The 27,353-nt window shown below is 41.3% G+C and overlaps 1 protein-coding gene and 1 long non-coding RNA gene across 3 annotated transcripts in view; both read left to right on the top strand.

The window, feature by feature from the left end:
* The first annotated feature begins 372 nt into the window (after positions 1-372).
* Positions 373-1,769, top strand: LOC134317763 (uncharacterized). Its single transcript, XR_010013268.1, has 5 exons — positions 373-467; positions 566-635; positions 816-869; positions 1,072-1,187; positions 1,531-1,769. It is a non-coding gene; the product is annotated as an uncharacterized LOC134317763 (long non-coding RNA).
* An 879-nt stretch (positions 1,770-2,648) lies between these two features.
* med27 (mediator complex subunit 27) overlaps positions 2,649-27,353 on the top strand; it is a 128,638-nt gene continuing 103,933 nt past the window's right edge. For both annotated transcript variants that reach the window (XM_062998486.1, XM_062998487.1), the window contains exons 1-2: positions 2,649-2,854; positions 5,787-5,931. In XM_062998486.1, the coding sequence (XP_062854556.1) occupies positions 2,652-2,854; positions 5,787-5,931 (348 nt within the window). In that variant the 5' untranslated portion in view covers positions 2,649-2,651. The remainder of the gene's footprint in view (positions 2,855-5,786; positions 5,932-27,353) is intronic.

A 27,353-nucleotide genomic window follows, 5' to 3' on the forward strand; every position in this document is an offset into this window, starting at 1 on the left:
TTTAGACATTAATGGCTGTGTGTTGAGTTATTTTCAGAAGACAGTAAATCTACACTGCTATACAAGTTGTACACTGACTACTCTAAGTTATATCCAAGTTTCATGTATATAGTGTTGTCCCATGAAAAGATATAATGAAATATTTGCAGAAATGTGAGGGGTGTACTCACTTTTGTGATACACTGTATATATATATATGTCTTATTTATACACATATCTCTACATTAATTAAATGTGGACGTTAACCTTGTTGCTCTTAAAATAGTGGAGGTCCAGCTTTTTCTTTTGAATGATTGTGTGCTTTAAATTATTGCTGTGAAGCTGGGGCAGTTGATCAAAGTTTATATGATTTATTCAGAAAATGTCTATTAACACACATTTCAGGTTTTTTTTTACTCTTATAAGACTTGGGCACCACCTAAGCCCAAGCCCAGTGACCACACCACGTAAGCCCACCAACAACCCAGGTAAAACCCTGCATTTGTGACACTGTGTTTAAGCTATTGTAGCATTCTGTTAACTACATATTTTAAATATGAAATTAAAAACAGTATTTTTATTCCAGGAAAATGGCCACATGTCAAGGAGGGCTGCTGAGTTTGAGAGAGTCTTAGTGTCCAACAGAGAAGACCCGGGTATTGTAGATAACAGTATCTGCCTACATTTATATCAGCACATAAGGACATGTTTTCCATATTCTAGTTCATGATAGCAGCAAGTTTGATATTCAGTCCATTGCTTTACTATCACATCCACAGAATGTTACTGTTTTTGTAGCCTCAGATAACTACATATTCTAAATCATTTCATTCTAGGACTATGCTGTAAAGGAGAAAATTACAAGGAGGCCTGGATCTGGGAAACTTAAAGTAAGTGCTAGTTGATACAGTTTTGGTGCTGACAATGTCTATTCATCCATTCATTCATCCACCTTTGTGCCCGCCTGCCCATCTATATATGCTTAAAGCCCTGACTGTTTTTAACTTCTGTTGGGTGTGTTACCACGCGGTGAATGCTAAACTGTGTACTGATCGCATAGCTGCTGATATAAATTATTTGATTCTTTTTCAGTCTACTAGTGAATCAGATGGGCCATGCCGATCCATCTTAAGGCAGTCAGAGCTGCTAAAATAATGAAAAAAAAAAAAAAAAGATCTGTCTGCGTCAGTGCATTAGTGCAGATGAAGGTAAGTAATTTTTTTCAGCAATAAATATTTTTTGCACAATAAGTATTAATGGTGAGATCACAAAGTTTATATATCTCGTCATATATTGAGCACTCAAACAACAGATTATATATAAAAAATAAAATACACTGTACTTTGTCTGTCACTTTAACTTCTGCTTAAGATCAATCAATCTTTTGAACATGTATAAACATATGTTTGCATTTATATATTGATACGCTCACCAAGTATATGCCTTATGATACATCAGATGTAAGGCATTGCTGATCAAGTATATTAGGGCCCCTGTAGCTTAAAGGTGATGGCGGCAAATGTTTGATTATTTATTTATTATTTTTCAAAGGTGGACAAACATATTTTTCCCATGGAGGAGGTCCAAAAAGTGTACTTCACCAGCAAATTCAATGATGTGGACAAGCTAGGAAAACAAGAGGTGTAATTCATTTCACAATTCTCACCCACACACACACACAAAGACATAGGACACATCCAAGCACCCAATACTGCCATAATTAAATGCATAGTGAATGATTATGAATTAGATTTTTCATTATGTATGTATGGAGTTTATATATATAGATTTATACCACAATACATTATTCAGTTATATAATTGTATATATTACTGTATAATAAAATTATATTATTGTATAATTACCATCGTAAAATAAATTATTAAGTGTAATATAATTGTTATTATATAACAAATACAATCTATTACTATTATTTTCTATATTACTATTATTATAGAACATTTAACATTGCAATATACATTGCCAAGTTGGTAAATGTGTTATCAGTTGTTTTTGTGCGTGTTTGAAATGATACCGTTGCTTAATGAATGGCAAAGAGCCAAAGATACAGTTCTGAGTTGTGAGATCTATACACTGTATTGTATTGTATAATTGATGTCAAAGTACAGTAATTATAGTCAAAGTAAACTGTGAAGTTCAGAGTAAAACTGTTTACCAAGTTTACAGTGGAACTGTTAAACATCACAGTAAAATAATCAATCAGGTTTACAGTTTTACTATGAAATTGTTATAGTAGAACTGTAAAATAATTTATGGTCAAACTGTGAAAGTTTACAGTAAAACTGTCAACTAGATTACTATGAAATTTCACAGTAGAACCATGAAGTGGCCAAATTACCATCAATTCATAGTAGAACTGTAAAATATTTCAGTTTTACTATGAAATTTCACAGTAAATTTTTTCCTGGGGCTTGTCGTGAGCAGACAAGTATGTTAAATGTATAACAGTTTTTTAAAAACATAATTTTTAATTTTTGCTACACGTATCTTAACGTATAACTAAGGGAAGTGCTTTTACTGTAACAAGAAAGTTTTAAAATGAGGACGATCAGAACTAAAGGACGCGCACTTCCAAAAGACTACAAATCCCAGCTTGGAGCACTAGCTATGACGTCATAAACGCGCCGGCGTGCTGAGTGGAAACAACAGCCATGGCGGATGTTATGAATGTCGGAGTGAATTTGGAAGCCTTTTCTCAGGCTATTAATGCCATCCAGGCTCTCAGGTCCAGTGTAACCCGGGTGTTTGATTCTCTGAAAGATGGGATGAAGAATAAAGAATCGCTTGAAGAAAGAGAAAAGGTGTTTATTACAGAATTCCAGGACAACCTGCAGGCTGTGAACCGCGACTTGAAGTGAGTTCATGTGTTTACTGAGCTAGAGTAACTAACAGAATGAGATCAAGTACACCTGTTCTAGAATGTTCTAGACTTATCATCCACTGGGTTGTGGGGCTCGCATTTTCTTTTAGTCTTTTAAAAGTTTTAAGTATTATTTGATTGTTTGAGGTTCTCAGAGGTAAGTTTTGAGTTAGATCACGGTGTTCCGTACAGACAAGGTATACATCAGTGTAAGGACACAATCGACTGTACTAGTGGACTTGAACGCTAGATGAGGGTCTTGGCTTGATTATTTTTTTATTTCGACTCCTGTAATACAAATCAACAGTTACTATTTGGTAATTGGCTTGCTGTATGGAACACGGTTAACATTAACGGTAATCCGTACATTGTATTTATACTCGGTGGTATAACTGTGTACAGTGATCTAGGGTGTAATCCTTTAATCTGCAACATGACAGTTTTAAACACTTTACCTGCTCATCCATGCATATATTCATCTCAATAGGTGTTTGAGATGCCCTAAGCCCATCCCAAAAACCCCTCTTACCGACTGGTACTTTAAAATTACCAGTCCTCATACTGGCATGCATTGGAATGTGGAAGGAAACCAGGCTGCTTGAAGTAAACCAGTGCTGACAGGGACAGTATAACACAGCCAGAGTTTAGGGTCGTCTATTATGTCCCCAGATCCTGAAGTTGTGCACCACCATACCTACCTTTTGCATTAATGTGACCATAAACACTTCTTTAGTTCTTTTCTCAAATTACACATGCATGTGGTGTTGAGAACACATATAGTAACATTATTTAGCCTAATATACCTACTTCGCATTTACGTTCTTTGTCACATTTTACCACCGCTTTATTCTGATCAGGGTCATCATCTGATCTATGGATCTATAAATCCACAGCAGGGCCTCAATCAACCCATGTATAGCCAGTCACGACTGTATGTTAACACACCACTGGCAGATAGCACTGTTGTGGATTCTAACCCTAAATCCCAGTGGTAATGGGTTGGTATAATTTACCACTCACACCCTATTTACACTCACTGATCATTTATTCAGCTGCACCTACCTGGTAGATGAACTATACAGACACTGACTGTAGCACATCTGGTGTTATGCACTCTTTGCATCTTCTTCCCTGTCTGTCAATAGGAGCAGATGTTTTTTTTTTTTTTTTAAAGTGTGGCATTTTTAGTGCAGCAGTGAAATAATGCTGATTCACAGTTATCAGGTGCAGTAATGTGGCTGGGTTTTTTAAATGCCTGTTTGAAAACATGTACTGTATTTGCACAGCTTGTAGCAGTGTGCAATCTGTAATAAATCCTAAATGAGCAGGTCAAAGGTTACACAAGGACAGAAAAACACCCTTCGATGCAAACCAGGCTTAAGAGGCAACTTAATTTGTAGATTTGGTGCAATAGTTTTGATTAGCACACTGTTTCTTGTATTTATTAATTTCCCCCCTCTTTTTTAAACCCAGTCTAGTTGTATCAAATTGCAACCTTTCTCTTTCTCCCATTACTGCCACTTTTCCACCCCCTGTGGCCTGCACCTGCTAGAGGCAGCATGTCACAAATCGCAGTATCTGGCATCAGCAATCGACCACTCCTTGTGCAGGTGCCTTGATCAGCCAGCAGACAGCATTGCTGCAGCAGCAATGATCCCAGTTTGACCGTTGTCCTTCCCCCCTACAGACACCCAGCCAATAGCAGAGCTGAGATTCAAGGGCACAGTTTCTAACCCAGCAGTGGCACTGACTGCTCTGTTGCTGCCCTGCTCTGATATAAAGAAAATCTGGTTTCTAATAGTTATGGCTGCCCCTTGTTCAGTTGACAGGTTATAGGATGGATGACAGGTTCTGCACACATTTAGGCTATGTTTTGTCTATATGTAATTTCAAGAGTTATGCTGGGATTGGGATTAAAAGGTCTGTCCAACCTGGCAACCCTGGACTGGTTTACACTTATGACCTTATTTATACACATAGTCTTGTAATTTGCAAAATTTGTCACTTTTTCAGCATTTGGGTGGAATGGTGCTCAGTGGGTAGCACTGTCGTCTTACAGCAAGAAGGTCCTGGGTTTGATTCCCAGGTGGATCGATCCAGGTTCTTTCTGTGTGGAGTTTGCATGTTCTCACCATGTCTGTGTGGGTTTCCTCTGGGAGCTCCAGTTTCCTCCCGCAGTCAATAGACATGCAAGTGAGGTGAATTGAAGATACAAAATTGTCCATGACTGTGTTTGACATTAAACTCGTCAACTGATGAACTGTTGTAACCAGTAACTACCCGTTCTGTCATGAATGTAAACAAAGTGTAAAACATGACGTTAAAATCCTAATAAATAAATCTTTCAGCTTCTACTTCCATCTTCTTTTCTAACAGAAATGCACTGTATGCCCAAAAGTATGTGGACACCATTCTAATTAATGAACCGTGATGCTAAAAGGTATAAAAAATTAACCATGTTAAATAATGTAATTGTTTCCAACTTTGTTGCAACAGATTAAAGAAAACTGTTGTGTTCCAGTATGGGTGTGGCCCTGTGTGCAATGCAAGGTCTATAAATATATGGTTTGATACATTTGGTGTGTAGGAACAACAGTAACATACCTTGAGCCCTGACGTCAACTCTACTGAGCACCTTGGACAATAAATTGGTGCATAAATCTTTTTTGTTCAACATAAGTTCCTGAACTTCTTAACTTCCAAAAGCTCTTTTGACAGAATGGGTTCAGAGTAACAGACATGGATGCTGTTATTGCTGCAAATCCAACTCCATATAAATTAACATGTTTTTTTTTTATTAGTTGTCTAACTAACTCAGATCTCATGATCTGGTGTCTACTTAATTTTGGCTGTATGGTGTTCATGGTGTGATATGTTTTTGGTCTACATATAACAACGTGTGTCATTTTGTACTTGTTGTTTTCAGTGAGCTGGAGCGGCTGAGCACTTTGGTTGGCAGGCCGTCTGAGAGTCACCCCTTACACAACAGCGGCTTACTCAGCTTAGACCCGGTCCAGGACAAAACTCCTCTGTACAGCCAGCTTCTACAGGCCTACAAATGGTCCAACAAGGTACAGTTCATATTCCACACCCTGCTACGAGGTGGATCTATTACAGTTTACTTTAACTACCTCATTTAGTGGTTGTCACACTAAAATTTAAAAAAATAGCATCATTAAAACAGGATAGTACTTAGATCACAACAGACCCCCTTCAACATGTGTCCAATCTGCAGCCACTACTTATTGCATGTGGAGAGTTAGCCAAGCTCCATGAGACCCCATCTCCCTCACTTGCGCATGCACCCAAAGCAGTTCCAGTGATCACCTATCATGGTGGGAACAAAACCCATCCCACCTTCACTCCCTCAGACATGGCCAGTTGTGTTTGTGTAGGCACTCAGCCAGGTCAATGGCTCTTCAAAGTGGCATGATAGTACGTTAGAACGCTGCCCCTCTCATGTACCTTTTGTTGTTTATGCACACTGGGGTCAACCAGGCACTCGTTTGCCTACTGGCTTGCAACTAATACCTAGTTTACACTACATGATTTTGTCCCTCGTCGACTGCGTGATTGTCCCTCGTCGACTGGTCACAGACAGATGCGCCAGCCCAGCTTGGGGCTCGAAAAATCGTCTCTGGATCGCTGTGTGAACTGTTTAACGACTCGATTTGAGTGGCTTGACAATTGCTTTTTTTTTTTTTTTTTTTTTTTTTTTATACCACCACCACCCCCCTCTTCGTGGGACCAATTAAACTTTATTATTGTTAATGCAAAGTACTAAAGTGTGGTCATTACACAGAGGGAAGATATACGTACATTACATATAATAAGGAAACGATAATATAAGCAAAAATAATGAACAAACAGAAAAAAAAGGGGGGTGAGAGCGGAGTGTAAAAGAGGAAACAGAAATGAGCAGACAACAGGGAGAAGAAAAGTCATAGTAATAATAATTGAAGAGAGAGGAAAAAAAAAAAAAAAAAAAGGATCTGTCTTGTCTTATCTCTGTGTGTGTGCGTGTGTGTCTGTATGCGTGTGTGTGTGTGTGTCTATGCGTGCGTGCGTACGTGTGTACGTGTGTGTGCATTTAGGAACATTTGGGTGGAGGTGATATATATATATATATATATATTAGGGCTGTCAAACGATTAAAATTTTTAATCGCGATTAATCTCAGAATTTCATATAGTTAATCGCGATTAATCGCATTAAAAAAAATCTGTGTAAATGTTATAGAAAACAAGGATTTTTAAGTGAAATGTTACAATTACAATGGTGAACACATTTTATGCTAAATGTACTTATGTTAAAAACTGCTGGGACAAGAGAAAACTGTAAGGGAGTTTTATTCACTCACATATTAGGCAGTAAATGTCAGATTGTAGGTTAGAATTTCTCCATCAGCAAACATTGTAGATCAGCGGTGCTTTAGGTGGGATAAGGCGTAGTTATTGTATCAGACTTGTCTGTGGTTGTATCGTGACGATGGTTTGATGGACGTTTCTACACGAAGTGAGTGTGTTTTGACCCTTTGGGGCTTCCATAGTTCATGAACTAACGTGCTCGACTCAGCTTTCCGGTATTCGGTACAGAAGAAGAAGTTAATTAAGTGTAATAAAGTGTTCTGCTCCCGACAACTTGTGAATATAGCGTGTATTTATTTCTTTATTATGCAAGTGCATCACTACCACGATCGGTTACATTATGTTAACAAACCGCAAATGAAAAACGGTGGCAAGTCCGACATTAAAACGTTTGTTCTACCAGTCAAGTGTCAACATGAACTAGAATTTGCGTTAATGGCACTAATTTTTTTAATCGCGTTAAATTGAGGTCGCGTTAATGCGTTATTATCGCGTTAACTTCGACAGCCCTAATATATATATATAGTATGGTTATAGATGTATAATGGTTGTGAGTGGTGTGTGGGTATAGAATGGTTATAGATGTATAATGGTTGTGTTAGTGGTGTGTGGGTATAGAATAGTTATAGATGTACTGTATAATGGTTGTGTTAGTGGTTGTGGGTAAACTGTTGATGAGAGCTGATGAAGTTATTGATATAACAGGTTTTTAAGTGCTGACCATGTTTTCTTCTGTTCGTGAGTTCTGTTTTTGATAGATGCTGATATTTTTTTCATTTCTATATGTTCTATGAGTAAGTTTTTCCAATGATTGATTGTGATATTTTTCCTTGATTTCCAGTTTGTGAGAATCGTTTTTTTGGCGATGGTTAGCGCCACTAAAAGTGTTTTGTGTCATCCTGGTTTAAGTTTGTGGTTGATGTGTCGCCTAATACACAGAGTGATGGGGATAGGGGGTTGGGGTGTTTTAGTAGTGGAGTCAGATAACTTATAACTAGTTGCCAGAAGTGTTTGATTGGTGGACAGTACCATAAGGCATGTATATAGTTGTCTGGGGTGTTTAGTGAGCAGTGTGTACAGATTTCAGAGTTGACAATTGCTTGCTGACATGCTAAATATCTGGACCTGTGAAAAGTGTTGTGATCAGTTTATGACTGGCAGTGAGTGTGGTGTTGAACTACAGCCAATGAGAAAGCAAGATACAGAATGGCGGGGCATAATATAGATTCTATCAGAATTAGGGATGTAACAATACACTCTACCCACTATGCGTTGCGATTCACAATACTGGGTTCACAATACAATATTTTCCAGATTTTTTTAAAACTGAAATTGAAGACAAATTATGACAAAGTTTCCTTTTATTATTTCTTTTAAAAAAGAAAATAAATTACTGTACAGTAATCCCTCGCTATATCGCGCTTCGACTTTTCGGATTTTATTTGCAAGCATGTCTAAATATAGATTTTTCGCTGGTTCGCGGAGTTCTGCAGACAAGGGGTGTGTTCGAAAAGCTAGCTCTCTCTCTACATAGACGCATTTTACGTCATCCTGTGCGCGCTCCCGATTAGGAGGCTGTTCCAAATCCTAGATGCCGTAATATCCTCACTTCTTAACGTTTCAACGTTATTTTCTCTCAAAAATGAGTGTGCATCCGACGCTTCCTTAGTGATCAAGACAATCCCAGAATTCATTGCGGGTCAGGTGCTCCTCTCTCGCAGAAGAATAAACATGGCTGACGGTGCGGACAAACTTATGGAGTTCTTTTCAAACATAAATAAAATATTACTTTTTAACTTGTATAAACTTGTACCGAGTGTTTTTATTTGCAAGTTCGGGCTTGTCAGGAAATGTAACCGTTATCGTTACATGAAGAGAGATGTGATATTGACGTTAGCATGCTGTGCTACCTCAATCCATTGGTTTTAATGACAAGATGCCACATGCTAAAGCCGATGGAATCGGGTTATAAAAATAACCATATAAACACATGTTTTTACTTCGCGGATTTTCACCTTTCGCGGAGGGAATGCAACCCCCGCGATCGAGGAGGGATTACTGTATTTGTGCTTATTTTTTATTCATCTAAATAATGAATGTCCTTTAATTTCTGAGGTAGGTACACACTATGCAAAACAACTTTGAATTAAGCCCAATTTGGCCAAATCTGGCAACCAGGTGTATAGCACCAGTGATGTCAATCAGGCGAGGTTTACAGTGCCAGTGCCCTCTGCTGTTTAAAGTGAATATCGATTCCTTTTACATGTCAAATCGATTTAAATTGTGGAATTTTTGAATCGGTTATTAACTGTGTTGTGGTGCATCGTTTACAGTATTTATCGCTTTACAGTATTTGTGACCTTATCGTCCACATCAAACCATAATATCAATGTTGCATTGCAAAAAATATTTATTTAGCTCCTATTCACTACAGAACAGAAAAGCCTACTGGCTGTGATTCACCCAGATTATCTTCTCTTTCCTCCTTGCTTTTTCGCTGCATATCAGCACACAAACAACTTTGATCGCTCGCTTCTTGCTGACATGCATTTCTGGAAGCTGAAAACCTGTCTCACACTTGTATCACAGTGTGTTTTCATGAAAGAACATAGTTTGGGAAACCAGACAGACTCGTCTGAGGTTCCTCCTGGTCATAGATGGTGTAGTGTGTGACCCCCTAGTGTGAAAACTACAATGACTTAAAAGCAGTGGCGGCTCCTGCCACATCTCTCAGGGGGGGGGCAGTTGTTGCGATGATGGCCATGGTGACCTGTTCAATGGGTAAATTAAAGCTTAAATAATTAACATCTTAAGTCATCTGTCAGTTTGCCCTCACAAATAACTTTGAACATGGAGAGAGACCAGCTTTACCATTAATCATAAATTGAAGTAAAGCCTTCACCTTAACAATTTAGTTCAGTCTTCATCAGATAGCATTTTATTTTAGGTGCAGCAGATCCAGAATAAAGATTGGCATCAGGGCTGATGTGCAATGAATAAAGAAGTACAATTAAACAATTGGGGAGATACAATAAGTGCAATCACAATTTAAAAATGACATTACTTACTTGTAATTTACTTGTAACTTATATGATTTTCCCCCCTTTGTAGATACTTGATGTTTAAATTTGGTCTGGGTGGCCCTAATTCTTTAGTTGCTAATTTATCCTGATTACACGACGGAGTTGCTCCGAACTGAGGTAATGGTTGTCATGGTGACGAGATCGCGACACCAGGTTACGTGTGACGCAAGCACGTAAGTGCGAGCCCTCCCGGAACCCATTCAGATTGTATTGCAGAGTTTGCAGTTGTATAGTGTGAACAGTACAGCGATCTGAACAACTTCGATAGAAGCACTTCTTATTACATGGGGAGAGTCACGCTAAGCTCTGTGCGATCCCCCTACCACTTGTGCAGGTACCTGAACCAGTTCCAGGAATCACCTATCGCGGTGGGAACAGAACCCTCCTTCAAACATGGCCAGCTGTGTTTGTGTGGGCACCCAGCCACGTGTGGCTCTGCAAAGTGCTATAATAGCACATTGAACAACTTCTAAGTTGTGTAGTGTGAACTTAAGCATAAAGCTGAAAGACTGACGTGTTTCTGGAAATCCAGAGGATCAAACCCAGGTCCCCTGCATCCTGGATGTGTGTGGCATCTACATTCCCTGCTGTTTTACAGTGCTCTTTCTATAAGGTGAAAGAATCAGGCCAAATCCCTCTTGCTAATAATGTGTCTCTGCTAGTATTTGCTCGTGTGCCCTTTGGAAATCAATGTGAATCGTAGAGAAATGCAGGGAAATTGTTTTCTAAGTGTCTGGATTAATATCATGTCCTTCAGAATCGTGCGCCCAGCCTCGAGGGTACACACTCGAGACTCAACATATACGACCTCCTTAACACAGTCTCAACATTTTTCCAATATCCATTGCAACCAAGCGCTGTGACTCCTTTGATCATGGGTACTTTTTGTGCTCTGAGTGCTTTTCAACCGGATTTGCTAAATCTTCTTAAAGGACGCTCGGCTTTTATTCCGCTGCTCTTTGATGTGCTCAGGTGGAGACACGGGCATCTTAATTGATCTTGCGATGAAGCATGTTTGGCGAGTCGCTGTTGGACGCCAAACAGGCTGCTATACTTCACTCCTCTGATTGATTACTTGATGTGATGGGCTTCTTATTGAGCCCTTTCTGGGCCTGGCTGGCCAGGACTACACTTATGAGGCCAAAAGAATGTGGATACACTTTATAATTGTTAAGTTCAGATGTTTCAGCAACAAATGAGTTAAACTTTTAACTTTCTGACGAGCTTGTGTGGCGTACTAGTAAGAGCCATGCTACTGATAACCCCCCAGACCAGCCCCGTGGGGGGGGGGGGGGGGGGGGAAGGGCACCCATAGGGTCTGCCTGAAAACCTAGTGAGCTGTCTATGTAGACAGCATTTTACATCATCCTACGCAATCCTCCAGAGAAGAAGCCTGTCTGAATTCTTAGATAGGGTGGCATGGTGGCTCAGTGGGTAGCACTGTCACCTCATAGCAAGAGGTTTAATCCCCAGGTGGGGTGGTCCTGGTCCTTTCTGTGTGGTTTGCATGTTCTCTCTGTGTCTTCGTGGGTTTCCTCCAGGAGCTCCGGTTTCCTCCCACAGTACAAAGACATGCAAGTGAGGGAAACTGGAGATACAAAATTGTCCATGACTGTGTTTGACATTAAACTTGTGAACTGATTAATCTTGTGTAACCAGTAACTACCGTTTCTGTCATTAATGTAACCAAAATGTAAAACATGATGTTAAAATCCTAATATCCTAATAAATAAATAAATAAATTCTTAGATTACTTAAAATGCTGCCTACTGAGGTGCCTTATTTCAAAGCTGTAAGCTGACTGAATAACGAGGGAGCATCCAATGCTTTTTTTTTGCAGTAAAGGCAATCCCAGCATTCAGTGCAGCACAACTTTTCTCACAACGAAATGACAACTATGCTGGGCAAATGCGGCGCAACTAATGTGTTTTTTTCAAATGTAAATAGATTCTGCCACTCAGTGGTAAAAACACTCTGGAACCAGAGCTGGAATCTCGAATACATTGTATCGAGTTTCAGCTCTGCCTGCCATCTGGGCTGAGCAGCCACATGAACAACGATTGGCCTGTTGTTCATATAGGGGCGGGTCATTAAGTCGGATAGGGACTCTCTCATAACTGATGCAACTACGACCTCTGCTAGCTGGTTGATGGCGCCTGCACAGAGGCGGAGAAAAGAGCGCTGTCAGGGTGTGTCTCTCCGCACACAGAGTTGCTGATCTGCAGCTGATCTCGTCTAGTGTGGGTGACGAAATGCGTACGGCTGCTGCCCACACTAGATGTGGGTTAGCTTCGTTCTCAATCAGAGCGGGGAGAGGAGCATTGGTGGAGAGGAAGCATGACGCAATCGGGCAATTGGACGCGCTAAAAGTCGGGAGAGAAAGGGGAGAAAATGCTTGAACAATATATACAGGGGTTGGACAAAATAACTGAAACACCTGGTTTTAGACCACAATAATTTATTAGTATGGTGTAGGGCCTCCTTTTGCGGCCAATACAGCGTCAATTCGTCTTGGAAATGACATATACAAGTCCTGCACAGTGGTCAGAGGGATTTTAAGCCATTCTTCTTGCAGGATAGTGGCCAGGTCACTATGTGATGCTGGTGGAGGAAAACGTTTCCTGACTCGCTTCTCCAAAACACCCCAAAGTGGCTCAATAATATTTAGATCTGGTGACTGTGCAGGCCATGGGAGATGTTCAACTTCACTTTCATGTTCATCAAACCAATCTTTCACCAGTCTTGCTGTGTGTATTGGTGCATTGTCATCCTGATACACGGCACCGCCATTGGATGCACATGGTCCTCCAGAATGGTTCGGTAGTCCTTGGCAGTGACGTGCCCATCTAGCACAAGTATTGGGCCAAGGGAATGCCATGATATGGCAGCCCAAACCATCACTGATCCACCCCCATGCTTCACTCTGGGCATGCAACAGTCTGGGTGGTACGCTTCTTTAGGGCTTCTCCACACCGTAACTCTCCCGGATGTGGGGAAAACAGTAAAGGTGGACTCATCAGAGAACAATACATGTTTCACATTGTCCACAGCCCAAGATTTGCGCTCCTTGCACCATTGAAACCGACGATTGGCATTGGCACGAGTGACCAAAGGTTTGGCTATAGCAGCCCGGCCGTGTATATTGACCCTGTGGAGCTCCCGACGGACAGTTCTGGTGGAAACAGGAGAGTTGAGGTGCACATTTAATTCTGCCGTGATTTGGGCAGCCGTGGTTTTATGTTTTTTGGATACAATCCGGGTTAGCACCCGAACATCCCTTTCAGACAGCTTCCTCTTGCGTCCACAGTTAATCCTGTTGGATGTGGTTTGTCCTTCTTGGTGGTATGCTGACATTACCCTGGATACCGTGGCTCTTGATACATCACAAAGACTTGCTGTCTTGGTCACAGATGCGCCAGCAAGACGTGCACCAACAATTTGTCCTCTTTTGAACTCTGGTATGTCACCCATAATGTTGTGTGCATTGCAATATTTTGAGCAAAACTGTGCTCTTACCCTGCTAATTGAACCTTCACACTCTGCTCTTACTGGTGCAATGTGCAATTAATGAAGATTGGCCACCAGACTGGTCCAATTTAGCCATGAAACCTACCACACTAAAATGACAGGTGTTTCAGTTATTTCGTCCAACCCCTGTATGTATATATATATATATATATATATATATAACAAATTCTGGTTGTCAGTGACAGTTTTCTATACACGGAGGGAGATGTTAGCTGGCATGCTAGTGGGTTGTGCCACCTCAGCCCATTGGTTTGAATGGCCTGAAGCAAACTGTGTTAGCTTAATAAGCGAAACTGCAAGACATAATCGCTGTCTAACTAGTGCGTCCAAATAATCGGCCTTATAAGTCGATGTCTTATTACGAGGGATCTTCAACAAGTTTCCGCACTTTTATATTTAGGTTGGTAACAGTGAGGGTGGGAGGAGTAGTAATTTGTTATGTCTACAAGACTAAGAGAGAGCTTATAGACTGGATTTAGCGCCATCTGATTTCCACTTTTTTGGACGCTCAAAGAAGCTTTAAGGGAAATCATGTGATGATGATGTGAAAGCAGCGGTGCATCAGTGGCTACGCGGTCAACCAAAAACATGCTTTGCTGATGGCATTACAAAGTTGGTACGACGCTGGGAAAAATGCACGGGAAGGTGACTATGTAGAAAAGTGATGTAGTTTGTTTTTTAAATATTAATAAATAGAGTTTAATAAGTGCGGAAACTTTTTGAAGATTCCTCATAGAATCCTCTTTATTTAGGCAGCTGCCTAGGTAGGCAGCTCACTCGCCATAGTGTCAGTCCCAAGCCTGAATAAATAGGTAAAAACTGGGCTGAGTCAATCTGATATCCAGACAAATGATCCTCTGTGGCGACCTCTAACAGCAGCTAAAGAAGAACCAGAAGAAGAAATTACCTTGTTTCAATAACTTTGCTTGAATTTGCCCGTGCAACGGGTATATTTAATGACAGTGCTACCCTGAATGCCACTCAGCTCTTTAGTATAACCTATTTTATTACTTCCTCTGGCTTCTGGTCATCTCCTCACCATTTTACTATGTCCCTTCCTTCCAGTCCTGCCTAATTGTGTCCAATTTTGGTTTGTGCCCATTAACTGGCTTCACCTCTCTTCTTTCCCCTCCTCCTCTTCTGTTTCTGCGTGCCTGTGGTGGTCCCAAGCTAATAGTTTTCACACAGCCTGAGGTCGAGCTCCAGATCTCCAGGAGCTTTAGGGCAGGATTAGTCCGGACTAGGTTTGACGTGGCGAGGTAGGACGTGGGTACGAATCGGAGCTACTCTGCAGGAGTATTGACGATCCCAGAATGCCTCTGATTGCAGCACTACACCCTCGAGACTCAATCCTGCACGCTAATGTAAACACAGTCGATGTGAGATGCTCCTGCCATGCTAATAAGGGCCAGAATAAGGAGAAGGAGCCTCTCAGGCTGTCAGACGTCAGCTGTTCACTATAAGATTCGTAAAGTGGCTTCAGAGATGTCAGAACTGTAAAAGGCTAACAGGATCAGTCTGTTCCAGAAGTATAGATAAAGTCAAGTCTGGCTCCTGCATGAAGCAGGCGATCTGTTCTTGCTGAAAATTTTGGAAATATATCGACGCTCTTTGGCTCAGTGGGTAGCACTGTGGCCTCACAGCAAGAAGGTTCTGAGTTCGATTGCCAGATGGAGCGATCTGGGTCCTTTCTGTGTGGAGTTTGCATGTACTCCCCATGTCCATGTGGGTTTCCTCTGGGTGCTCCGGTTTCCTCCAACAGTCCAAAGACATGCAGTCAGGTTAATTGGAGATACAAAATTGCCTTAACTGTGTGTGCGTTTGCCCTGTGATGGACTGGCGACCTGTCCTGGTGTTACTTACTTTCCGCCCAGTGAATTGCACCCACCACGACCCTGACAAGGATAAAGTGGTGGTAAAACAGACAATGAATGAATGAACAAGGGTTCTAAACAGTTTCTAACAGGTGTAATAATTATAATAAGGAAATTATATACTTCCAACGTTGCAGCAACAGTTTAGGAAAGGCCCTTTCCTGTTCCGCCATTACTGTACTGTGATGATTAACTGTCAACTGGCAATATTTGCATGGCTCCCTATACCTTGTATCAGCTCTTTGTGAGGGATTGCTGGTGAAAAGGTGTGGCTTGCAACTGCTTATGTATCAAAGGGGGCGAGTGATAGTCACAGCTTAACTCTTCGGCCAGCGCTGGGGTGGTGCAAACGGCAAGAATTAGCAATAAATAGAGGAAATCACTTTTTCCCGCCCATTTGTATTATTGGTGGCACTTTAAAAAGTGCAGCGGCAAGCTATAAAGACCGAGCAGTGAAACGGTGAATTCAAACAGTACGTGGGTTCTCAAGGTGGCATTGCAGCAAGGTACACAGTGCCACGTTAGTCTGTAGGCAAACAATGGCACACAAAGAAATTGTAGCTCAGCGGTAAAGGTACTGGACTAGTAATCAAAAGGTTGCCATCTCGAGCCCAACCCCTGCCAAGCTGCCACTGTTAAGCCTCTAAACAAGCCCCCTTAACCCTCAATTGCTCGAAATGTATTCTGCCACAACTGTTAGTCACTATTCCACATTCTGTATGCCGTTTCTTTTTGGTCACATTAATGTTTTCTGAATAGAATAGAATACATGCACTACATCAAGCAACGTCTTCCCTAGCTGCCACACCCAGGTAGCATTTTCAAACTAAAGGATATATAATCTGGCAGGAAATCCTGCCTGACCGCATGAATTGATTTGCTGCATGTGAAGGTTTCATTAAAGAGGAACATGTTTAGCCCTCGGCTGCAGCCTGCCACTCAAAACCAGGAGGTTGGTGGAAGAACACTCAAGGTCTGTTTTATTAAATAAGGAGGTTATTTTTCTTTGTTTTTTTAAATGTTGTGTAAATATGTGGTTCTTTTTTTTACAGATCTTAGGTAAGAAAAATAATTAATGTTAGAAAAATGATTTAGTGGTTTTACACTGAAAATATTAGCGAAATCTAACCATTAATAAAAAAGAAAAATCACCTCAAAATGTAATCAGAACGTTCACTGAGTCTTCCCCTATAAAAGAGAATATATCTGTGAATATACAACCCCAAATAAAAAAAAATGTTGTTGGGAAATGCAAATAAATAATGAAAAGACATGGGGAGAAAAAGGTACGAGTTGTGGACTGGCCTGCCTGCAGGCCCGACCTGTACCGAATAGAGAATGTGTGGAGAATTCTGAAACAAAAAATGTGACATTATTGCACATTATTTGCAGGAAGAATGGGACAAAATGACATCTGAAACACTTCATTCCTTGCTGTGAGAAGGAATGGCAACATAACATAAAGCGGTAAATGCTTTAGCGTCGCAACTAATTTGAAATGTGTTGCAGGTCTGAAATGCCCCAACATCCAAACACGACCAAAACTACTGACTGGAAAGAGACTGGAACAGACGACATACACAAGATGATAATACTGTACACATCTAGAACTAAACACAGAAAGGACACTAGACAAACATGAATAAACAACCTGAACAAAATCTAGGTACCGATCTTGCCATGAGAATGACCAATGGGTAAACATGGCGTTAAACAACAAACAAACAAACAAACAGGTCTGAAATGCAGGAGTGGATGTTTATTAATAAATTAAATAAAGTTGACCCTACGAAACATGAGATATCTCAGGTTCATCCCGTCTGCAATGAAAGAAGTCTAAGTAAATGTAAGATTTGCATTTCCTGTACTGTCCCAACTTTTTCTAATTTGCAGTCGTAAAATCCATTCAGATCCTTCTGGTTCTTAAATCCTCTGTTGTGGACTTTTTACTTCAGCTTATCCCACAGGCTGTCAGTAGAGTTTAGGTCAGGGGACTTGGATTGAACGTGTGTTTTAAATTATTGTCTTGCTGAAAGATCCAACAATAAACCAGCATCTCTTGTGAGAGACAGATTTTAATAATCTTCTGCTTCTTCATGGAGTCCCAGATGTCTTATTTTAGGTTTCAGTATTGTAATTTTGCGCATACAAAATAGTTACAATACAATAGTTTGTTGGCATGGAGGTTGTGTCAGATTGTATATCTGGAGACTCTGAGACCCTATGCTCTCATTGGCAAATATTTAGTGGCATGTCTTGCAAAAATGATTGCCTCTGTAATCATCGTTCTCGCTTTGGGTGGGAGCAGAATACATTTGTGTACAGCCTTGAATGTTTTAATTTAACGTTATATTTGTTCTGCATGTGACGGTCAGGGGTGCATTAAATGCTGGGCTGTTAGTAGTTCCTCGTAGTCCATGTGTTGAGCGCAGCGGATATAACTAGGCATAAAAACCTGAGGCATAAAAACACTGACTAGGCACTCAGGTGGCGTGAGCTGCATTCACAAATTCGAATCTCGGCTCTGCTACCGGCAGGCTGGGCGCCTACACGAACAATGATTGGCTTGTTCGTAGGGTGAGTGCCGGAGGGGATTTCTCAAAACTGATGCAATTACGACCTCTGCTGGCTGATTAATGGTGCCTTCACAGAGACAGGGGATAATAGGGATCAGTGAGTGACTCTCCATACACAAGACTAAACCCCATATGAACTTGTCTTGTGCAGGTGTGAAAAGATGCAGTCGGCTACTGTACATGTGTCGGAGGGGGCGTGTGTTAGTCACGGCTCTCCTCAGTGAGGAGTGGAGGTCAGCAGCAGTAGAGTGAAAGTGAAATGCAATTGAGTGATTGGATACGACTAGATTGGGAGGAAAAGTGACTTTGGTAGAGGCCAAATCGTTATGATCAGACGACTGCTCCCAAACAGCAGAGGGGGATCACATAGGGACAAGCCACAGACCGCTGACAGGTTGTTGAGAAGCCAAGTCTCATAGATGCTGTAGACATAAAGGCTTCGAGATTGCATGTATGACTGGGCATTTGTGCATCATTTACATCCACCTTGCAACATACAGAGGTTGAAGGACCTACTGATAATCCTGGTACCACATATCACAGGACTACAGGACTCCTGAGGTCTGTCTGAAAACCTAGTGGGCTGCCTTGCTGCCAACTGCCTATCCAGGCAGCTGCCTAAGTAGAGAGGATTCTAATAACATAGACTATTTAAACTCACTAGTTAAACAGCTAGATGTGCTCACAGTTTTAGCTTACTAAGCAAACATACAGTGTATCACAAAAGTGAGTACACCCCTCACATTTCTGCAGATATTTAAGTATATCTTTTCATGGGACAACACTGACAAAATGACACTTTGACACAATGAAAAGTAGTCTGTGTGCAGCTTATATAACAGTGTAAATTTATTCTTCCCTCAAAATAACTCAATATACAGCCATTAATGTCTAAACCACCGGCAACAAAAGTGAGTACACCCCTTAGTGAAAGTTCCTGAAGTGTCAATATTTTGTGTGGCCACCATTATTTCCCAGAACTGCCTTAACTCTCCTGGGCATGGAGTTTACCAGAGCTTCACAGGTTGCCACTGGAATGCTTTTCCACTCCTCCATGACGACATCACGGAGCTGGCGGATATTCGAGACTTTGCGCTCCTCCACCTTCCGCTTGAGGATGCCCCAAAGATGTTCTATTGGGTTTAGGTCTGGAGACATGCTTGGCCAGTCCATCACCTTTACCCTCAGCCTCTTCAATAAAGCAGTGGTCGTCTTAGAGGTGTGTTTGTGGTCATTATCATGCTGGAACACTGCCCTGCGACCCAGTTTCCGGAGGGATGGGATCATGCTCTGCTTCAGTATTTCACAGTACATATTGGAGTTCATGTGTCCCTCAATGAAATGTAACTCCCCAACACCTGCTGCACTCATGCAGCCCCAAACCATGGCATTCCCACCACCATGCTTGACTGTAGGCATGACACACTTATCTTTGTACTCCTCACCTGATTGCCGCCACACATGCTTGAGACCATCTGAACCAAACAAATTAATCTTGGTCTCATCAGACCATAGGACATGGTTCCAGTAATCCATGTCCTTTGTTGACATGTCTTCAGAAAACTGTTTGCGGGCTTTCTTGTGTAGAGACTTCAGAAGAGGCTTCCTTCTGGGGTGACAGCCATGCAGACCAATTTGATGTGTGCGGCGTATGGTCTGAGCACTGACAGGCTGACCCCCCACCTTTTCAATCTCTGCAGCAATGCTGACAGCACTCCTGCGCCTATCTTTCAAAGACAGCAGTTGGATGTGACGCTTAGCACGTGCACTCAGCTTCTTTGGTCTGTTCTGAGTGGACCCTGCTCTTTTAAAATGCTGGATGATCTTGGCCACTGTGCTGCAGCTCAGTTTCAGGGTGTTGGCAATCTTCTTGTAGCCTTGGCCATCTTCATGTAGCGCAACAATTCGTCTTTTAAGATCCTCAGAGAGTTCTTTGCCATGAGGTGCCATGTTGGAACTTTCAGTGACCAGTATGAGAGAGTGTGAGAGCTGTACTACTAAATTGAACACACCTGCTCCCTATGCACACCTGAGACGTAGTAACACTAACGAGTCACATGACATTTTGGAGGGAAAATGACAAGCAGTGCTCAATTTGGACATTTAGGGGTGTAGTCTCTTAGGGGTGTACTCACTTTTGTTGCCGGTGGTTTAGACATTAATGGCTGTATATCGAGTTATTTTGAGGGAAGAATAAATTTACACTGTTATATAAGCTGCACACAGACTACTTTTCATTGTGTCAAAGTGTCATTTTGTCAGTGTTTTCCCATGAAAAGATATACTTAAATATCTGCAGAAATGTGAGGGGTGTACTCACTTTTGTGATACACTGTAGGTAGCCTCAGGCCATTCAAACCAATGGGCATCCGTCTGCCATATCTGAATTTTTCAGTGAGAAAAGGTGTGCCACACTGAATGCTGGGATGCTTTCCCTTTATTTGGTCAGAATATAGGTCAGATACAGGCATCTCAGTGGGCAGCATTTTAAGGCATCTAAGAATTGAGATGTGCATGGGATGATGTAAAATGCTGTCTACGTAGGGAGCTTACTAGGTTTTGAGATGTCCCAGATGTCTTATGGAGTCCATGTGTCATTGGTCAGAGCTGTTTTGACATCATTAGTCAGGTGGTCAGTGTTTTTGCACGTTAGTGTACATACACCCTAGTAAAACAGGCAGTCATGGATACAAAAAACTCATGCTGAACAAAAACATGAAGCTTTTGTTCACTTCTCCCCCCAATCCTAAAGATTGTTTTAAAAGCCTATAAAAAACGATTCCTTTTGTCATTTAGGTCTTATGTTTAGAATCCTACACCAGCTTGGAAAACAGATGGACTGCGTGAATTCCACCCACAGATTAGATTTCTCTTTCCTGTGTTCTAATAATAGCTTCCTCCCCGATAAAAAAAGCTCCCTCCGTATTTTTATCACTATTTTATGCGCGTGTCTCTGGCATGTGACTGGAAGCCACTGTATCACTGTCAATTACCGTGGGCCTGTGGGAGGGGGGTTGCTTAATGCCAGCTAACGCAGTGATTAACGCTCACAGCTCCCAGACGGCTAACCGAGAAACTCCGGCGACGGCTGGCACGAAGGCAGTTAAAAGCCCGCTTATCTGCTCTCGCGGACAGGTACGACGGCTTGAAAAAACCCGGTCACGCCGGGAGGATCCTGCTGGCTGCCCTACATGCAGGTGAGATATGGGACAAGCCAGGCTATTGCTGTAACAGCCTGAGCGTGGGAAAATATCCAAGTGTCCTAGTATTTCATGCGATTAGCTGGTGTACATCACCAGTCTGCCCAGTTCTCAGTCCAGCAGAAATTTATTAGGGCTATTTAGGCTTCCCTCAGCAATATCAGGTGCCCATAATACATGCACAGGCAAGCTTTGTATTAAGTCCACAAACCCAGAGATTTTGACTTGGAGACCAATGTTTTAGTGCCTGAAGCTTCGTTCACCATCTGTAGTTGGCGGTCCAGGATCGTCGTTGAAGTTGCCAGCATTCTCTGTATATGGGTAATAATGGCCTGGCACTTTCCTCCTTTTCATTGGCTTGTTTTGCAGCCAGTGCAGCCAGATAGGTATGTTAGAAACCTGAAAGAGTGGTTCAGACATTTAGTTTGTGGTGCTTTCAGATCGAGTACAAACAAGTACATGTTTATTTTTTTGACAAAGGAATAAGAACATGGTAAAACAGCATAGTAGACACAGGTATTGGCGTCATGTGGCCTCGGCAGCCATGCAATTTGTAAGCAAACGATTGTTTTTGGAGGTAATGCGCCAGTCTTGTATTGGTGTATACCTTCTGGGCCCATCTATTTTGGAACTAGAATTTCATTCTACACGTATGTTGGGGTTGGCCACATGCAGTTTGATGTTGGTTTGCTCATCCAACTGAGCTTGCCATCGCTCATGACTTAGGAAGTCAGTGCTGGCTTAGCATCAGTTGGCCAAGTCCTCCTCTAATGAATGGGAAGTGATTACTACCACAGAGTTTGTTCCATACCTTTAATGCGAGTTCCAGCTAGAGTTCTGGTTTGGATGAAGACAGGTCTATGGTACTGTATGTGCCCTGGCCACAGAGGAGAAGGGTGTATGACAGGGTGTCTAGCAGCGACAGGTTGTAGATGCCAATAAACTCATCCAGCACTTTGCCCACTAGACAAAGAACATAAAGTTCGATTAGTCGATTGCTTGGGTCTGATCTTTACTTGATGATTTTTGAGTGGATCTATGTAAAGCTTGTGTGCCAGAATGTTTCACTTTGGGGGGCTGTACTTTTTAAGTTGGCAATTAACTGAAGTTTGTCTTTATTCAACCATGTGATTTCCGTTTGACAGGTTGTCAATAGCGTTGCTCTGCTGCAAATGACCTTTTAAAATTGAAGTTAGGAGATACACTGACTAGCTTTTATGCTTCTGGGTTCATTACCTTGGTCTTTTTTGTCTTTTGTCTTTTTCATTTATCCAGGTCATGCAAGCTTTGTCCAAGTAGATGTGAGGGCCTCCACAGTTTCTGCCCTTAGGTGGTTTCTGGAAGGAAAGCTCATATCCCTTTCTGTGCAATTGCAGCATTGCATTGTGCTACCCTTGCAGGTGGACGATCCATCCCAATTAATGTTTCTTTTTACATTTGGTCTGAGGCACACATCATCCATTTCTTTTAAAAAAAAGATCTGGAATACTGATTCATCTGACCACAATACAAATTTCCACTAGGTGATGGTCCATCTCAGATGCCGTCGAGCTCAGAGAACTTGTCGCCACCTCTGGACATGGCTAATATACAGGGGTTGGACAAAATAACTGAAACACCTGTTTTTAGACCACAATAATTTATTAGTATGGTGTAGGGCCTCCTTTTGCGGCCAATACAGCGTCAATTCGTCTTGGAAATGACATATACAAGTCCTGCACAGTGGTCAGAGGGATTTTAAGCCATTCTTTTTGCAGGATAGTGGCCAGGTCACTACGTGATGCTGGTGGAGGAAAACGTTTCCTGACTCGCTTCTCCAAAACACCCCAAAGTGGCTCAATAATATTTAGATCTGGTGACTGTGCAGGCCATGGGAGATGTTCAACTTCACTTTCATGTTCATCAAACCAATCTTTCACCAGTCTTGCTGTGTGTATTGGTGCATTGTCATCCTGATACACGGCACCGCCATTGGATGCACATGGTCCTCCAGAATGGTTCGGTAGTCCTTGGCAGTGACGCGCCCATCTAGCACAAGTATTGGGCCAAGGGAATGCCATGATATGGCAGCCCAAACCATCACTGATCCACCCCCATGCTTCACTCTGGGCATGCAACAGTCTGGGTGGTACGCTTCTTTGGGGCTCCTCCACACCGTAACTCTCCCGGATGTGGGGAAAACAGTAAAGGTGGACTCATCAGAGAACAATACATGTTTCACATTGTCCACAGCCCAAGATTTGCGCTCCTTGCACCATTGAAACCGACGTTTGGCATTGGCACGAGTGACCAAAGGTGTGGCTATGGCAGCCCGGCCGTGTATATTGACCCTGTGGAGCTCCCGACGGACAGTTCTGGTGGAAACAGGAGAGTTGAGGTGCACATTTAATTCTGCCGTGATTTGGGCAGCCGTGGTTTTATGTTTTTTGAATACAATCCGGGTTAGCACCCGAACATCCCTTTCAGACAGCTTCCTCTTGCGTCCACAGTTAATCCTGTTGGATGTGGTTTGTCCTTCTTGGTGGTATGCTGACATTACCCTGGATACCGTGGCTCTTGATACATCACAAAGACTTGCTGTCTTGGTCACAGATGCGCCAGCAAGACGTGCACCAACAATTTGTCCTCTTTTGAACTCTGGTATGTCACCCATAATGTTGTGTGCATTGCAATATTTTGAGCACAACTGTGCTCTTACCCTGCTAATTGAACCTTCACACTCTGCTCTTACTGGTGCAATGTGCAATTAATGAAGATTGGCCACCAGACTGGTCCAATTTAGCCATGAAACCTCCCACACTAAAATGACAGGTGTTTCAGTTATTTTGTCCAACCCCTGTAAGTCTTCAGTTTTGAGTGGTATTTGTGAATGAAACTCTGTATTGTAGTGCTTGACAAAGGTTTGCCAAAGTAATCCCTCATCCACGTGGTTATATCAGCTATTGATAAATGACAGGTAATGAAATTCCACTCGATTCCTTGAATCGTTTAATGATATTATGCACTGTAGAGGGGGAAATATGCAAATCTCTTCGATTATTTCTTTGAGGTACATTGTTTTTAAACATTTTAATAAATTTTTCACACATTTGTTGACAAAACTGGAGATCCTCTGCTCATTTCTGCTTCTAAAAGACTCCTCTAAGTTCCAAATAAACTACAATCACCTATTGATATCACCTGTTTGAAATCACATTATTTAGTTTTTCTTCTATTTTACCTTATTACTAGCCCTAAATTGGCATATCCCATCTTTTTTGGTAGTGTAGCAGAAAAAAAACCATGACATATCTTAGGTTTATACTGTCTGCAATAAAAGTCATAGTAAATGTAAAACCGATTTACCATACTGTCCTGATTTAGCGGTATAAATGCAACAGACAAAATTTGCATGCTTACTATAAAGCAAAAATATTTATAAGTGCTGAAAACAGTTTGAGCCAAGAATGTAGACATGAACGGCAAATAGAATTGGATACATTAACCTTATAGCTTTGATGCAAAACACCAGACGTGTCTAGTTGATCCACTACTTTTATATTGTAAATCTACTTTTTAACAAGCTTGAATAATTCTACACTCGGAGTTTGATATAATCTGACTGCATGAAGCATTAGAGACTCGTTTTATTTATATAAATTCCACTCTGACGCTCTGCTGTTTAAAACTAATGAAAAGGTCCTGTGGTGTGGGAGCATGAGCTAATGATTTCACCCCTGCTGTAGTATTGTAAGTGACTTGTTTGGCTGCTTGTGGGCTTTAATCATGGTTTGAATGAAGCTGTCGGAACAAATAAATGGTGAACGCAGAGCCGAGCCCCCACGTCTAGATCAGAAAGCGGGAAAAGCCTGCCACGGCAACATGCCTCCATCGCACAGTTAATGATGGTGCACGGGCGCAGATCGCTGCGCCAGGCAGGACTAATAGCTCGGCCGGCTTTGAGATGGGTTCGGCGCGAGAGGAGAGGGAACGGGTTTACACACAGTGAGCGTAAAGGGAAAACGGTGACCTTTTGAAAATGTGCTGCTCGGTTAGAAATGTTTGATGGTGTAATGTTGCAAGCTTGGGTTACTTATTAGTTCTTATAGAAGCGGAGCAGAGTTTAGGAAAAGCAAGCTCTGTTTGCCCTGGCCTGTTAATTCTGAATTTAAGAACTGGATACAGAGCAAAGCATTTGAGGACATACAGACTGGTGACAGATGCAAGGAAATATGTGGGTAAATGACTGCTGATGCATAAGTGCACATGTGCACTGGTGGCATGGTTTTGGGTCTGCTTGTTTCTTTGGAGCCGAGGGTCACTGCACATTGCAAAATTATCCTCTGCCCATGTTTGCTCCCCAAAGACTTTTTGTGGATACTGCTTTTGTTCCAAATCATGATTACAATCACCTATTGACATCCTCTGTTTAAAATCACATCATTATTTAGTTTTTCTTCTATTCTACCTCACTGCTAGCCCTAAATTACCCCCGTCCCAACTTTTTTTGAAGTTTACCAGAAAACAACATAAAATATCTTGGGTTTATACTGTTATGTGCCAGGATCACTGCACATTGCAAAATTAACCCCCCTCTCCAGGTTGCATTCTGTATTTAATATTTGATAGCTATACTGAGGACTCAACGTTTGACTTTTTGCACACTTTGATGCATTGATTGATTGATTGAGTACTTTATTAATCCCCGAAGGGAAATTATGGTGTCGCAGCAGCAATAACAATTATGACAAAAAACATCACACAGTGACATTACAATGAGGTAAATAAAGAATCAAAAAATTAGTACAAATGTAAATACAAGTAAGATATAAAATCTAAAAATATAGATATAAAATCTAAAAATATACATATATGAAGAAAATAAAATAAAATAAAATATAATAACATAAAAAATAATAATATAATATAAAAACATCTAACAGGACAAGAACAAAAGAAACTAAAAAGGGGGGGGGGGGCTGAAGGTGCAGTTACAGACGTTGTGCAATTTGAAATTTTTAAATAAAAACTAAAAACTAAAAACAGTACCCTGTGCAAATTGTAGTTTAATTGTCTTTTGTGGGTGTTATTGTGAATAATCGGCTATAATAGAAATTGGCTATTATATCCATCAATCAAAATCAAATCAACATGTTTATAGCATGGCTTGGCGGGTAGCACTGTCGCCTCACAGCAAGAAGGTCCTGGGTACGATTCCAAGTTGGTGCGGTCCTGGTTCTTTCTGTGTGGAGTTTGCATGTTCTCCCCGTGTCTGTGTGGGTTTCCTCCGGGAGCTCCAGTTTTCTCCCACAGTCCAAATACATGCAAGTGAGGTGAATAGAAGATACAAAATTGTCCATGACTGTGTTTGAGAAAGAAGACTTGAACTGATGAATCCTGTGTAACCAGTCACCTATTTGACCTTTCCTGTCATGAATGTAACCAAAGTGTGTAAAACATGACGTTAAAATCGTAATAAATAAATGAAAATAATTAATTAAAAACTTGTTTTCTCTTTTATCCTTGTTCTCTTTATTATCAATGGTTAATTGTAAATTGATGGGTAAAAATGGGAATTATCTTCATTCAGAATCCAATCCAAAAAAGTCAAAGGGTTCTAAATACCCAACAAGTATATCTACATACCTTTGGCCATATAGTGCGCAATATTCAAAATTAGCTAATAACCACCCTCACTAGTGTAAATAGTTGCCAAATATAAGGATCTTTGGTTGTGAGTTGTAATAAATAGGCTAATGAAAGTTCCCTCATCACCCTCAGCACCGAGCTGTGTTATTCAGGCTTTTGTTTTGAAGTTCTGGCCACCAGTGTGGTAAGATCTAAGCTGATAATAAAGCAGGAGGGCTGATCCTCATTGCGGTAATT

The sequence above is a fragment of the Trichomycterus rosablanca genome, chromosome 7 (genome assembly GCF_030014385.1).
Source record: "Trichomycterus rosablanca isolate fTriRos1 chromosome 7, fTriRos1.hap1, whole genome shotgun sequence".
Lineage (NCBI taxonomy): Eukaryota > Metazoa > Chordata > Actinopteri > Siluriformes > Trichomycteridae > Trichomycterus > Trichomycterus rosablanca.